We start from the raw sequence: 13,013 nt of genomic DNA, 5'->3' as shown, positions 1-13,013 counted from the left end.
GTTTCTCACTTGTCTTAATTCTCTAGAAGATAATTTCACATTTAGAAGATGCTAAGTGACTGAAAGGATGAGTATCTTGTGTAGGAATGTCTAAGCTGCAGAGAAATATCAGACCGAAAAATATCAACTGCTCTTGGCCCCTGTTTTAAAACAAAACATACACAAGACTGTCAAAGCCATGGCTGACGATGTCTGAGTAGGGAGGAAGGTAAATTTCTAGGTTTTTCCCCTTTTCTGGTTATTGATGGTGCGCAAAGGTAATCAGGCACAACAGGCTTGGCTCTAACCCAACGATAGTACAAGTGTTGAGTTGGTATCTGAGGTCTGAGTCCTTGAGGAGTTGAATATGGGAACATTACTGGAGGCAAAACAATCTCTACAGGTTTCAGTACAACCATTCTGTCTTCTGGGCGAGGTCTTACGAAGTTTGAGGGTCGTTCGTATGGTCTGGAGGGAGATGTGTTCTTCGTAAATGTTGGCACTAAGGGGTTGGTGGCTGGCTTGTTGGGTTTTCTGACCTGTGAGGAAGAACCCACTTGAGTTGTACTTTTCTGTGCAAGAGGCGTTTTTGTTGTTGATATCTCTGACCGATTAATATTTGCATTACTTTCTCGATTCAGGAACTCAGCAATTTTCGTTTGAATGCTGTTACTATGAGTACTGGGAGCTTTGGGCAATGCTGTTTTTGATTTTTTCTTCTTCTTCTCCCGTTTTGGAGATTTACCCAATTCAATCCCATCCAGCAGACCCTTTGCTGCAGCGCGAGCCAAAACGTCTTTCACAGACACTGTCTCAGATGGGTCCCGCTACAATAAAGAAGTAATTACTAAATATGGGCCTTAACTTAGTGTGTATATCACAAATATCAGTGTTTCAGAATAAGTAAAAAAGTGTATTATACTAAAAAAAACGGACTGTAGGCCTTAGTCCTAATATATCCCATCAGCCTCAGCAAATGATTTTTTTGTACTTAAAATTCCCCATTTATAAACCTGATGGGGGGAAAAAAAGAATTACAGCTTATGTCTAGTATGTGAAATATATAAGATGAACTAGACATTGGCACAGTGCTTGGTGAAGTGGGGATGGAGATCAGGCAAGGGGAAGTATAAAAACGGATTTTTTTTTTTTTTTTTTTGGCCACACAGTAATAATTCTTATTCCTGTCTTCAGCTATTTCTAAAACAAGCGCACCGCTACAAAACACTACGTTCCTGAGGATTTGGTGTTTCTTAATTACAAAATATGATATGCTTTGGGAATTTTTTTTCCTTACCTCCCTTGTTAGAACAGAAAGGAAACAACCATTAGTAATTTCAGATGGTTCCATTCTGAAAAATTTATCAGTAGACAACTGTATTTCCTTTGAGGAGCACAGCGGGAGGACAGGAGGGCTGAGCCTGCGGTAGAGATGAGCAAACAGTTCATAGTTACAAAGGCTAATTTGCCAATGGAGGGAGACAGTAAATTGCAACAAATTTTCTTCTGTTACATTTTACCAGTCATTTCAACATAACTTCCAAACTGGGGTAAAATCCTGAAGCTATACAATACTATTATAATTTAAAAACTCCCAATATTTCATGTTAACTCATAATTTATTCTACTTCCCAAGTTCTCCATCTTTAAAAAAACTACGTCAAGAATACCAACCTTTCAGCAAATTAAAAACTCTTACCCAAGTCATTAATATGTTAATAAAAAAGGTCCCCATAACCAAAACAAGTCAGTATATGTAATAATCACACAGGTGCAACCCAAGGGATCCTGTACGCACCCCCCTGCCTCCGCCACCCCACTCCCCCGCCCTGCTGTCAAACTACACAAGGTCTGACTTCCTTCTTTTGGTTACATTCTGCACAATTACCACATAAAAGTTTGGCCTAGCATTTTAACTACATTCTTCCCAATAACTTTTTGAGTACTAATGGATGAATTATGTAGTGCTCAAGAAAGTACCTAATAAAAACTTCATGTCAGAAATATAAATCTAATAATAGGTTTAAAATAAAATTTTGTTTTTATATTTAATTTCTCATTTAATAGTGGTTCATAAATAATAAATCTTATATTCCCATACTTTTACAATTAAAATATATTTAATCAGAGCAATAAACACATTCATATAAATTGAAATATCAGGCACTCAATAATTTTGTATATTCTGAAATTTTAAGCAATTACAATTTGTTCATTCATTATTTGCCTACTCTGTGCAAAGCATTTATCTATTAATTGCTTCTCTTCAGTGGTTTGTAAGTTAGTTGTAGAAACATTATAATCATTTTATAATATAAAGAACCCCAAATAAGAATGTTAAGTAGAAACAAAATTATGTGGTAGAACAGAATAAAGTACTGTCAACTCTGGCATGGGAGATAGCAAATATGAAGACTTCACAGAGGAAGTAGCCTCAGTTCTGTCTTGAAGAATATGTAAGTTTCCAATAAGGTAAAGAAGGTGATTCCAGATGACAAGGAGAACTTGAACAATAGCACACATGTCATGAAAATGTCTGCTCAGGGTACAGCAAGTATTCTGTGTGTCAGGAAAATACAGTGACTAAGGGGATGGAGAGGTCACTTAGAATGTGGGCAAACACACATGACCTCGTGACACGCCAAAGCATCTGGCCAATGGTGGTGCTTTAGTAAGTGTTTATGCTGAACTGAGCTGAAACACAGTAACAGCTGCATAGGTTCTAAAGGCAAGAGAGCTAGTTGCTCCTCTCACCAACCTTGTAACCAACTAATTGAATTCCTGAGGCCTATTCATATATGTTCTCTACACAACTAGAAGTAATTTTAAAATTTTTTACTTATATATTAGTAAAGAATACTCTGAAAACAATTTTTTCTTACCAATTTGGAGCACAGCTCCACAATGTAAATATGAAAGCTGGAATTTGTCAGTTTTAATTCACTGATATATTCCTAGCACCTAGAAGGACATCTAGTACACAGTAGGTATTCAATAAATATTTATTTGATAGACTGATATACTTTCATTACGTATATGCTCTTTTTTAATGGTAGTAATGATCCATAATTAAGATTGGCCAACTTACCTTACAGAAATTGCCCCTACAGAACAAAAAGATTTCCACACCCCAGTGTGTAGCCCATTTCTTTGAATAGTAAATTAAGTTCATACCCAGAGTCTTACACCTGACTTCGATGATGACATTTGGGATTTTTTCTGAGTTGATAGGGCACTGCAAAATTTCATTTAAATGAAATGTCTCGAAAGACAAGTCCATAGAGACAGAAAGTAGATTAGTGGTTGACAAGAGCTAGGGGAAGAGGGGAATGAGAAGTGGCTCCTTAGGGGGTACTAAGTTTCTGTTTGGGGTGATGAAAATGTTCTGGAATTAGTGGTGATAGTTGCACAACTTTCTGAATATACTAAAAAGCACTGAATCGTACATTTTAAAATGAGGAATTATGGTTTGTGAATTATATTTCAATTTTTAAAACTTATTAAAATAGCATAGACAAACAACAGTATAGTGATGACCAGAGGGAAAGGGGAGGTAGAAGAGGGTAAAGGGGGGATAAAGGGTGTTGGAAGGAGACTTGACTTGGGGCGGTGAACACACAGTACAATGTACAGATGATGTGTTATAGAACTGTACCCTTGAAACCTACAAAATTTTATTAGCCAAGGTCACCCAAATAAATTCAATAAAAAACATTAAAATAGGAACAGTTCCACATATTTATTGTATATAGTACCTGTAACATTATATATAAAGGCACACCTCATTTCATTGTGCTTTGCTTTATTGCACCTCACAAATGTTGCATTATTCACAAATTGAAGGCAAGGCCCTCCCCCAGTGAGAGGATGTCTGCTCGCTGCGCTGCGGTGCTCTGGGACTGAGGCCGCAGTGTCTCTGAGATACGCTTGTACACACACACACTCACGTGGCTGATACGCAACTGGTTCACACTGGTATGGCTCTACCAGTGGTAAACATGTCATTACTTCTGCTGCCCTCTAGCTGCCCCGGCTCTCCTAGCGCCCCTTCCAGACCTTCACAGGAGAGAAAGGGACAAAGGAGCACCTGCTCGTCCAGGGACCTTCAGGGCCCTGTTCCAGCTGCTGGACATTTTGGGAGTTGGCGGGGGAGAGACAGGACTAAAATTAGTAACCTTCTCATTATGCATCTTTGGATTGTTTTATTTGATACACAAATGTGGGTAGGGGTTTTGGCAACTTAAAAAAATGAAATTTGAGAAGAAAACCACTTAAAATTATAATTATTAAAACATTGTTATATTAGTGAAGAAATAGTCTAACACCAACTTAAAATGTGCACAACCTTCTCAAACTGTTAAGAACAGAGTAGAACAGAATTGCAGACTCACAAAAGTATAATATATATGGGATTATAGCATATAAAAACTGGCATTTTGAATCAGCGGGGGGAAAGAGTAAAGGATTTGGTGGGGGGAGGGAAAATAAGGCATGATTCGTACTTTACTCCTTTACCAAAATACACAGCAGATAAATAAATTATTTAAATACAAAAATATGAAAGGAAAACTGGTAAGAAATATATAAACTGAGGAACAGTTTAAAACAAGCCATAAGAAAAGACTGATGCAACTGTGTACACAGAAATTTGAGATTTCTATATGCAATTTTTAATCAAAATTTTTATTTAAAAATATCTGTGGTTCATATGAAAACAGCTAATATCTCTAATATACAATGACCATACATATAAAAAGAAGAAAAAGAGGAAAGACACAGTTGAAAAAGTGGTGAAGAACATGAACTAGCTACATGTATTGAGCATCAGTTACATGCCAGTCACTGTTCGTGTAGTGATACATTCAATCCCTCAAAGAGCCAGTGAAGCAGACGTGATCCAGAGGCTACAGCTGCTTTTCCTTCCTCTCCTTTCACCATGCTGAACAAAAGAAGACACTTACTTTGTTATAGTACATTATCCTGGGATGTTAATACCCCTAGGATGCTAAAAAAAGGTGAAACTCAAGAGCGTGGCTCTCTTCTCCAAGTCAAAGCAGAGTGTAGGCAAGAAATCTTTAAGGGGGTGCCAAACACTGAACAAGCTCTATTCATGAACTTCCTTCCTTGTGCCCTCGCTCCCTTCCTCCCTCCCTCCCCTGTGCTCCCCCTCCTTATTTCTACACATCTAATTTAGAGTAAAATTAGAAGTAACTCATTGGACATATTAACATGTCAATTTGAACTAAAAAATAAAGTCACCCTTTTTCTGACAGGGTCAATTGGTTTTCACAGTGAGAGCTGGCTTTGTAAAATAGGTAAAAAAATTCAGTATTTTTCCATAAACTGAATAAGATAAATCTGCAGATACAAAGATTTAACAGAAATATATTTAAATCACATGTATAATATAACATTACAGAAATGATATATTTAACAACGATTTAAACATGATGAATATTAGACATCAACTTTAAAATACAGAAAAAGTTACATAGTTAATTTAAAATGTTAGGGGAGTATTTGAAAAACTGTTTTTTCAAACATTGCAAAAAGGTTTCAAGTCTACTGCTCTAGAACCCTCATTCTTATTTCCCACACAGTACAGGCCTGGTCAGTAAACAGCACATGCGCCCAGACTCATTAATGGAGATATGAAAATTTAATCAACAGTGAGATCTCATCTTTTCATGCCTCAGACTGGTAGGATTTAAAGTCTGATGAAACCTAGCATCTGTGGAGCTGTGGGGAAATAAGTTTGTAAGAGTGGATATTTTGGCGAGAAGCTTGACAATACCAATTAAAACTTAAAATGTGCACAACCTTCTCAAACTGGTAAGAACGGTACAGTAAGATTTAGGAAAACTTATTCTTTTTCAGTTAGTATTTCTGTAATAAAATAAAACTGAAGTTTTTACAATAGGGGGCAAGTAAAAAAAATTGCACTGATAAAGATGAGTATCACAATGGCTAAAGTCCAAAATGAGGTGACTCTTTATGGGATGTTAAAAGAAAAAGTTAGCAACAGGTGATTAGATTAGATGGTATATAATAATGCTTTCAACCCTAAAGTCTACTACTTTGGGAATTAAGAAATAATTCTTAGAGGCCACACAGTGTACGTCCCTAAGTAATTCTTTTGACAGTATCCCCAACAAGTAATTACAAACTTCTTGAATATATACTTTTTAATTTGAGCCCAAATCCCAGATTATTCTGTCTTTATAATATGTCCTTAAATATTATTTGTGTACTTTATACAATATTATAGATTAATAATTGCTTACCTGAAATAAAGCCTCATGAAATAAAATACAGATATTTCTCCTTTTTTGCCCTATTACATTCTTAGAAATGTTATTCCTGACAAATGAAGAACCATCCACATTGATGAATTTGGTTATATACCTGCAATAATTCTCTTTGCCACTAGATGGTAATTTAGCTAATGTTATGTTGAGAATGATTCAGAACATAAGGCTGCCTGTTGGCTACCTACAGGAGTTACTGAATAAGGAAGTAAAATAAGCAGGGAAATACAGGGGTGATTAACAGGTCCACTTGTGAATGGGCAAAGGAAAAATATCCAATTAAAAAAAGGAAGCAAATCATGTGCACATTAAGAACCTACTGTAAGAATTAAAGAAAAAGTTCAAAACATGAGCAATAAAGTAAAACACAGGAAACACATTTTAAATACCTTATTAATTGCCAGTCTTGAAGAACTAATTGGTGTCATAGATTCTTAGATCTACTCCTTATCTTGATGTCCATAGTTCAGTTGCAGTATTACTGTTTTTCTTCTCTATCCCTAGTTTACTGCAGCATTTTACCCAGAAGCTACTAGAGTTATTGAAGCTATTTTCACCTTAGTCCTTGTGGGTACCAAAGGCTATAAGGAATGTATGTTTTTCAGATAATAAACATCCAATTTTATCTCTATTTTCTCAGGTTATTTTATATGATTATTTTTCTTCTACTGAGGCATGGATGTATTTGATATCAGGATATAAAGTTTAGACTAAATTTTTCCAGAAACTAATCAAGTCAAGCCAAAATGGCTTTAGCTTTAACAATAACAACAGTAATCTAGTATACAAGAGAAGGCTCATACCAAGCCATTGTAAAAAGTTGTAAGAAGATGGGCTATTTGGGCATATTACAGTATAACAAAAAGGAAATGGAATGTCTTCATAAAACTTAGAAAATCATTAAGTTTTCATTTTCAAAAATACTTAGTTGAGTGTCTAGAAGAATCCCATCCTTTCTTACCTATAAGGTTGTACTTTAGTCGCAAGGTCTTGAAGTTCCAGTGCTTTCTTAACAACAGCTTCGTTCTCTTCTGGATAAACTGAACATGTGCAGTAAACAACTGCTTGAGCTTTAGTAACTATATTTAAAGAAGATGTAATTAACATAATGACCCCATTAACAATCTTAAACAAATCTGCTAGGTTTCCAGATGTCTGTCTGTGCAGTACTGCATGACTTTGAAGGGAACAGCTCCCATAGATGTTTGCAAGGCTACCCTTGATGGCATGCATTAATCATGTAGCCTGTGGCCAATAAGTAAAGTGACACTAACTGGATTGTATGAAAATTGAGTCAATGTGACCAACTTAGTTCCAAAAAAACCCAACTAAATACTGCAGCTTGCCATGAGCTATTACGTCTAGCCATTCTTCCACAAGCCATATCACATAACTAGTTAAAAGAATTCTAGAAACAGACATAGGTGTGAATCTTAATTCTGTTACTTATTGCTGTATGCCCCTGGGAAAATGACTTAAACTTTCAGATTTTTCATCTTTAAAATGAGATAATGCCTCATTTATTCACAATTTATCAAGCAACTACTATGTGGTAGGCAGTGTTCTAGCCATTTGAGATACACAGACAAAAATCCCTGCAACTGGGAAGTTTATTTTCTGTTTTATTGACATGATAAGACACATGATAAGTTGGAAAAATGCTATAAAGAAAAACAAAGCAGGAATGGAGGCTGTCTAGTTTCAAGAGATGATACTGTAATTATTTAAAATTACAATAGAGTAGTCAGAGAAAAATCAAAACATTTATTTACCAGCTTGCTAATCTTCCAACCCACTTACTTGATAGATCATATACAAAATTATCATGTTTAAATTAACGTTTGTTAGTAGCATCAAAAGGCAGACCTTCTCTATGCTTTACATTTTACTTCCTACCTATCTCATGTATGCTATATCTTTATGTACTAAATTATCAATACCCTATGAAACCGAGGGTCCTTATGACTTTGATTAAATTTAGTTTAAATCCTAGTTCTAGAAATCATACCCATCTTGTGGCATATAAGTCCCTTAGAGACCTAGGCTTTCCCCTGGATAATCAGCAACCCAGAGGCAGCAGAAGGCAGCAGCTGGGACCTGACTGATGGTCGCACGGTCCAGACCTCCGGCAGGCTAAAGATAACTTCCTGGCCTAGGTTATATTGCAGTTCCTGGGCCCGAAGGTAGAAGGACCCCCTGGCTACTTGCCCATGAAATAAGACACAGGGAGACCAGAAAAGACCTCAGAGCTGTCCTCAAGACCTGAAGAAATTCTTTACCCTTACCTCACCTCCAATCAATCAGCTCCCAACACAGCCCAGAACCTGCAGTGTCTTGAGATTTTGCCCTATATCTGTCACCTATACATCATCAAGGAATTTGCGCTTTTGAGCATTAGCTTCCTGCTCTCCTGGACGGTGCCATTTACCAACAAGGTAAGCCAATATTGCTCCACTGCATTTCTTGGTGTCCATTGTTTGGTCCTGCTTGTGCCAGCTGGGTGGGCTCTTTCGGTTCTGTAACAGCTACACTTCCCTTTGAGCCTTTGAAGGTCAGGATTTATTCACACTCATATGCCAACACTAACTTAATGCCTGAACTAGAGTAGGCATAGGGTAAACATATGCTGAATTAATAAAAATGTATATAATTTCTCAGAGACATTTCAATTTCCACGTTCATGTCTGGAGTACCAGAATCTAAATGGTACTCCAATCTAAATGCAGTGATTGAAGCAATAATATAAATACTTAAAGAGCCTTGTTACGCAGACTTGCATCTCTCTATTCTCTATTTATCACTAAGAGAAGTAAGAGTTTGATTAAAATTTGAGTTGTAGAAGAGTTGTAAGGGACAGACACAGTGACAACAAAAAAATAACATCAAGTAAACCCAAGAAAAGAAATAGAGAAGATGAAGCTGTACAATAATGGATGTACATAATTATTTCACTTCAGCATTAGGAAATTGTTAATTATGCCAGCTAAACTCTGTTAAAAATGATAGTAAAGCATTATATTTTTTAGAAGACTTTAATTGGTAAAAATGAGTATTTTGTTACGTGAAGGTCCTAAGACTGAGTGTTTCGGGAAATCCACTTATAGTCACACCTCATTGCCTGATTGTAATAGAGAAATAATATAGTAATGTTTCTAAGATTTACAACATATTTTAAGATTAAACTTACATTTCATTGCATGTGTTAGCTGTTCATATTGCTGTTGGGCAAGAACATTAAGTTTATCTTCTGATGTGCCTCCTTGAGAGAAATCTTTAAGTAAGTCTGTATCTAAAAGCAAATAAATGCTTTAAATTATATCACTATTAGGTGTTTTCCATATATTGCTATTATCTCATTATTTAACATTTTGATCATTTTCCCTATTAATGATAGCTATCATGGAAAATATCAAAACTAAATAGTATCATAAAAATGTATGCTATCATAAAAATGTATGCTTGAAACCTACATGATCCTATGAACCAATGTTACCCCAATAAATATAATTTAAAATAAATATAAATAAATAAATACACTTTAGGAATTTAAAAATGACAAATATTTTTGCTGACTTAAATATTAAAAACTAAACTGACAAAGTTAATTTTGTTTAATTTTAATATATATTTTTCTCCAAGTTTTTATGAGATAGTCCTTCAACTAGCCAAGTAAGTCATTTAGATACAGAAAAGAGAATGCAATTGGTCTAGAGACTGAGTATAAAAGAACACAGAAGAATACAACTTTAAAAATAAAGTTACCAAAAGAAATTTTGGAAGAAAAAAATTAGGAGCAGCAAATATATATCTTCATAATAGATCATAAAACTCTTAGAGTAACATTTTAATTTCTGAAACTAATTTTAACATATTTCTTGATATTATTAACAAACACCTATTGAATGCTACTATATATAGATTATCTTATTCAACAATCCTTTTAACATTGAGAAAACTGTTTAATTATACATGAAACAACTTGTCTGAGGTCACGTGGCTACAAGTGTAAGGTCACATCGCTACTAGTGTAGAGCCAAAATTGTAAGCTCCAAAACCTGACCACAGAGTCCAAATTTCTAACCTCTGTATTATTCTCCTCTCAGTAACTCCTCTGGACTATAAGAGCCAATTATTTTTACCACATATTTGGCTGTTCCCCATCCTAGTAATATCACTGAAGATGAATTAAACTCCATTTCTTTTCAATTTAGCTTTATACTTCACATTTTTCTATCTCTAAAAAATTATCTATCACTTTTTTAAAGGGCTCTTTATATACTATACTCTAAAACCATATCAATTACTTTTTTCATCCCATTTAAAAAAAATTCCAAGTTGTTAACAATGACCAACTTCATATATTCCTCAATGGTTCGAATAGTTTTCAATGTTAAAGTGCATTTTAAAATGAATTCATAGTTGCTCTCTTCAACCTAGTATCCAAGTCTGGTGAAATAATATTTTGGATTCATCCCCTAAATTTATGGCTACTGTTTCTACCACAGTCATTAGGTCAGCAGCTTCTTAGTTGCTCTGCCTGTTATTTCCTCAGCGTACAGTTTCCTTCAAAAGCTCTAATTTTTTCCAGGTTTGCCAAAGACCACTTCTCGGGGCGTCCTGTTGCCTCAAAGCATTACCAATGCCTGGGAAACTTTTTACTTTCTTCCCTTCCCATCATTTGCAGTTTCCTTTGGGCTGTTCTCCCAGCCTCTAGTGTATTTTTACCCATGGCTGATTCAGTTCTGCATTCCCACTTCAAGATTTCCCAAGGTAAGGCTGGAGTCTCTCCTTCTAAGTTCTACTTCTCTTGCCTGCAACGCTTATTATAGCTCATATTCCTTCTCACCTCCTTTCAGTGTCTACTAATTCTTCTTTGATCATTTCCCAAAGTTAATGTAGGAATTTCTCAGCCTACTATTCTCCCATCTGAGTTAGTCTTCTGTTTAACTCTCACTGGAAAGATATTTTCTATTCCAGGTCAAAATTCCACATGGTACAGGTAAGTCCAGTTAAAGATAATGTAGTTTAAAGGAAAGAAAGACTGCTAACTGATTGAGTTTAAATCCCAGCTTCCCCCCTCACTGGCTATATGACCTCAGGCAGCTTGCTAAGTTTCTCTGAGTCTTGGATTTTTCCCATCTGTAAAATAGAGATAGTGAAGTAACAATACCGTCCAAAAGTTATTGTGAATATTAAGTGATAGCACATGTGCACTACCTAGAACATTGGCTAGGACACAGTTTTGCTTAATCAATATTAGTTCTTTTCCCTCCATTTCTTTTTCTCCTTTTTAAATTACGTCCTTGCTGGAAACAGAAAACTGTTACTCACCCTGTTCTGAGTATTTGTGGAATGTCTTCTTTGTCTAATATTCTAGTTAACCTTATCTATGCCTTTCCATATAAACAAGGGGTTAGAGTAAGAGTTTCAGTTAATGTGGAGCAATGTACTGTGATTAAGAGAGTGATTCCAAGGGCCAACCTGGGAATCAAAAAGGTCGTGTTTGAATTCAGGCTCTGACACGGACCAGTCAAATGACTCTGGGGGACTTCAAATCCTAAGCTTCAGATTCTGTATTTGTAAGATGGAGACAATAAGAATAACTACTTTTTCGAGTTCTTGTGAAGATTTAATGAAACAATCAAGTAAAGTGCTTAGCTCAGTGCCTTACATGTAAGTGCTCAATAAATGTTAATGTTAAATAATATTTTGAAATTTATTAAAGAAGCAAATAAAATATTCCTAGAGTTAATATTTAATCTGAGGTATTCATATGATAAAACATACATGTTAAGGAAATCTTGAATTTGAAATAGTTTTATTATGTTTTATTTAGGATTATGTTTAGAATATAAGTTCTAGAATGAGACAGCTCTAAATTTGAACCCTAGCTCTGCTACTAACTAGCTGTGTAACCTTATAAAAACAAATTAATCTTTCTGAGTCTCAGCTCTTTCACCTATAAAAAGCTGATAAATTGTAATGCCCGTAACTTGAGCTCTGGAATATGCCAGAATAGCACACTGGCCAGCATCTATCCTGATTGCCTACATCATTCCAATTATTAAATATTTTGAATATCAGCCTTGCCCACATCTGACAGGACTGTCTCAAGGATTAAATGAGGTAATAAATATAAAGTACATTATACATACTATTTTATACATGGGAGCTATTCATTACTCAGATATATGTTATTTTAATTACCTTAAATAAATTTATTTTTAAATTATTATCAATACATTTCAATAATTTAGAATTTAAAAACTAAAACAAGTACCTCCATGCTCATTTAAAATAAATTCTACTGGATTACTAATACCCAGTCCTGAGCAACGAGGGAGAAGCAGAATCACTTTAACTTTCTGTAATCTGTTATCTTTTGGTTCAATGTTAAGAAACGTCTCATGAAGTATTTCAATATCTAGGAGGAAAAGATACAGAGAAATTAATGTAAAATATTAATTAAAAGTCCTGATGAGGTCTATAAATATGCCTATTTATCATTGTTCATTTTTAAATCTTCATTACCACAAAAAAGGTCATTTTAATGTAGTCAGAAAAGAGGATACACTTCTCTGATTACTTCCCAAAGTTAATACATCAATTTTCTTAGTGTTTTCACATGAGAGTAATTTTGAAGTTGAAATATCTTCTACATAAAATATAATTAAGTTTTCCATTCTGAACTTCAGATTCCATTTAAAGCAGCATGCTCTAATGAAG

At 35.0% G+C, this 13,013-nt stretch overlaps 1 protein-coding gene across 2 annotated transcripts in view; it reads right to left on the bottom strand.

Moving 5' to 3' along the window:
• Window positions 1-13,013, bottom strand: part of NSUN7 (NOP2/Sun RNA methyltransferase family member 7) — a 36,154-nt gene continuing 23,141 nt past the window's right edge. The window contains exons 8-12 of one of the 2 annotated variants that reach the window (XM_054582086.1): window positions 12,568-12,711; window positions 9,475-9,576; window positions 7,249-7,366; window positions 1,277-1,400; window positions 1-806 (exon numbers count right to left, since the gene is read on the bottom strand). In XM_054582086.1, the coding sequence (XP_054438061.1) occupies window positions 171-806; window positions 1,277-1,400; window positions 7,249-7,366; window positions 9,475-9,576; window positions 12,568-12,711 (1,124 nt within the window). In that variant the 3' untranslated portion in view covers window positions 1-170. The remainder of the gene's footprint in view (window positions 807-1,276; window positions 1,401-7,248; window positions 7,367-9,474; window positions 9,577-12,567; window positions 12,712-13,013) is intronic. The other variant, XM_054582085.1, reaches the window with a different exon arrangement.

This window comes from Pteronotus mesoamericanus, unplaced genomic scaffold (assembly GCF_021234165.1).
Source record: "Pteronotus mesoamericanus isolate MK-2021 breed Mesoamerican mustached bat unplaced genomic scaffold, CSHL_Meso_final contig_68, whole genome shotgun sequence".
In the NCBI taxonomy this organism is placed as follows: domain Eukaryota; kingdom Metazoa; phylum Chordata; class Mammalia; order Chiroptera; family Mormoopidae; genus Pteronotus; species Pteronotus mesoamericanus.
The sequence above is the reverse complement of the archived record's forward strand: the minus strand, read 5'-3'. Positions and strand labels throughout refer to the sequence as shown.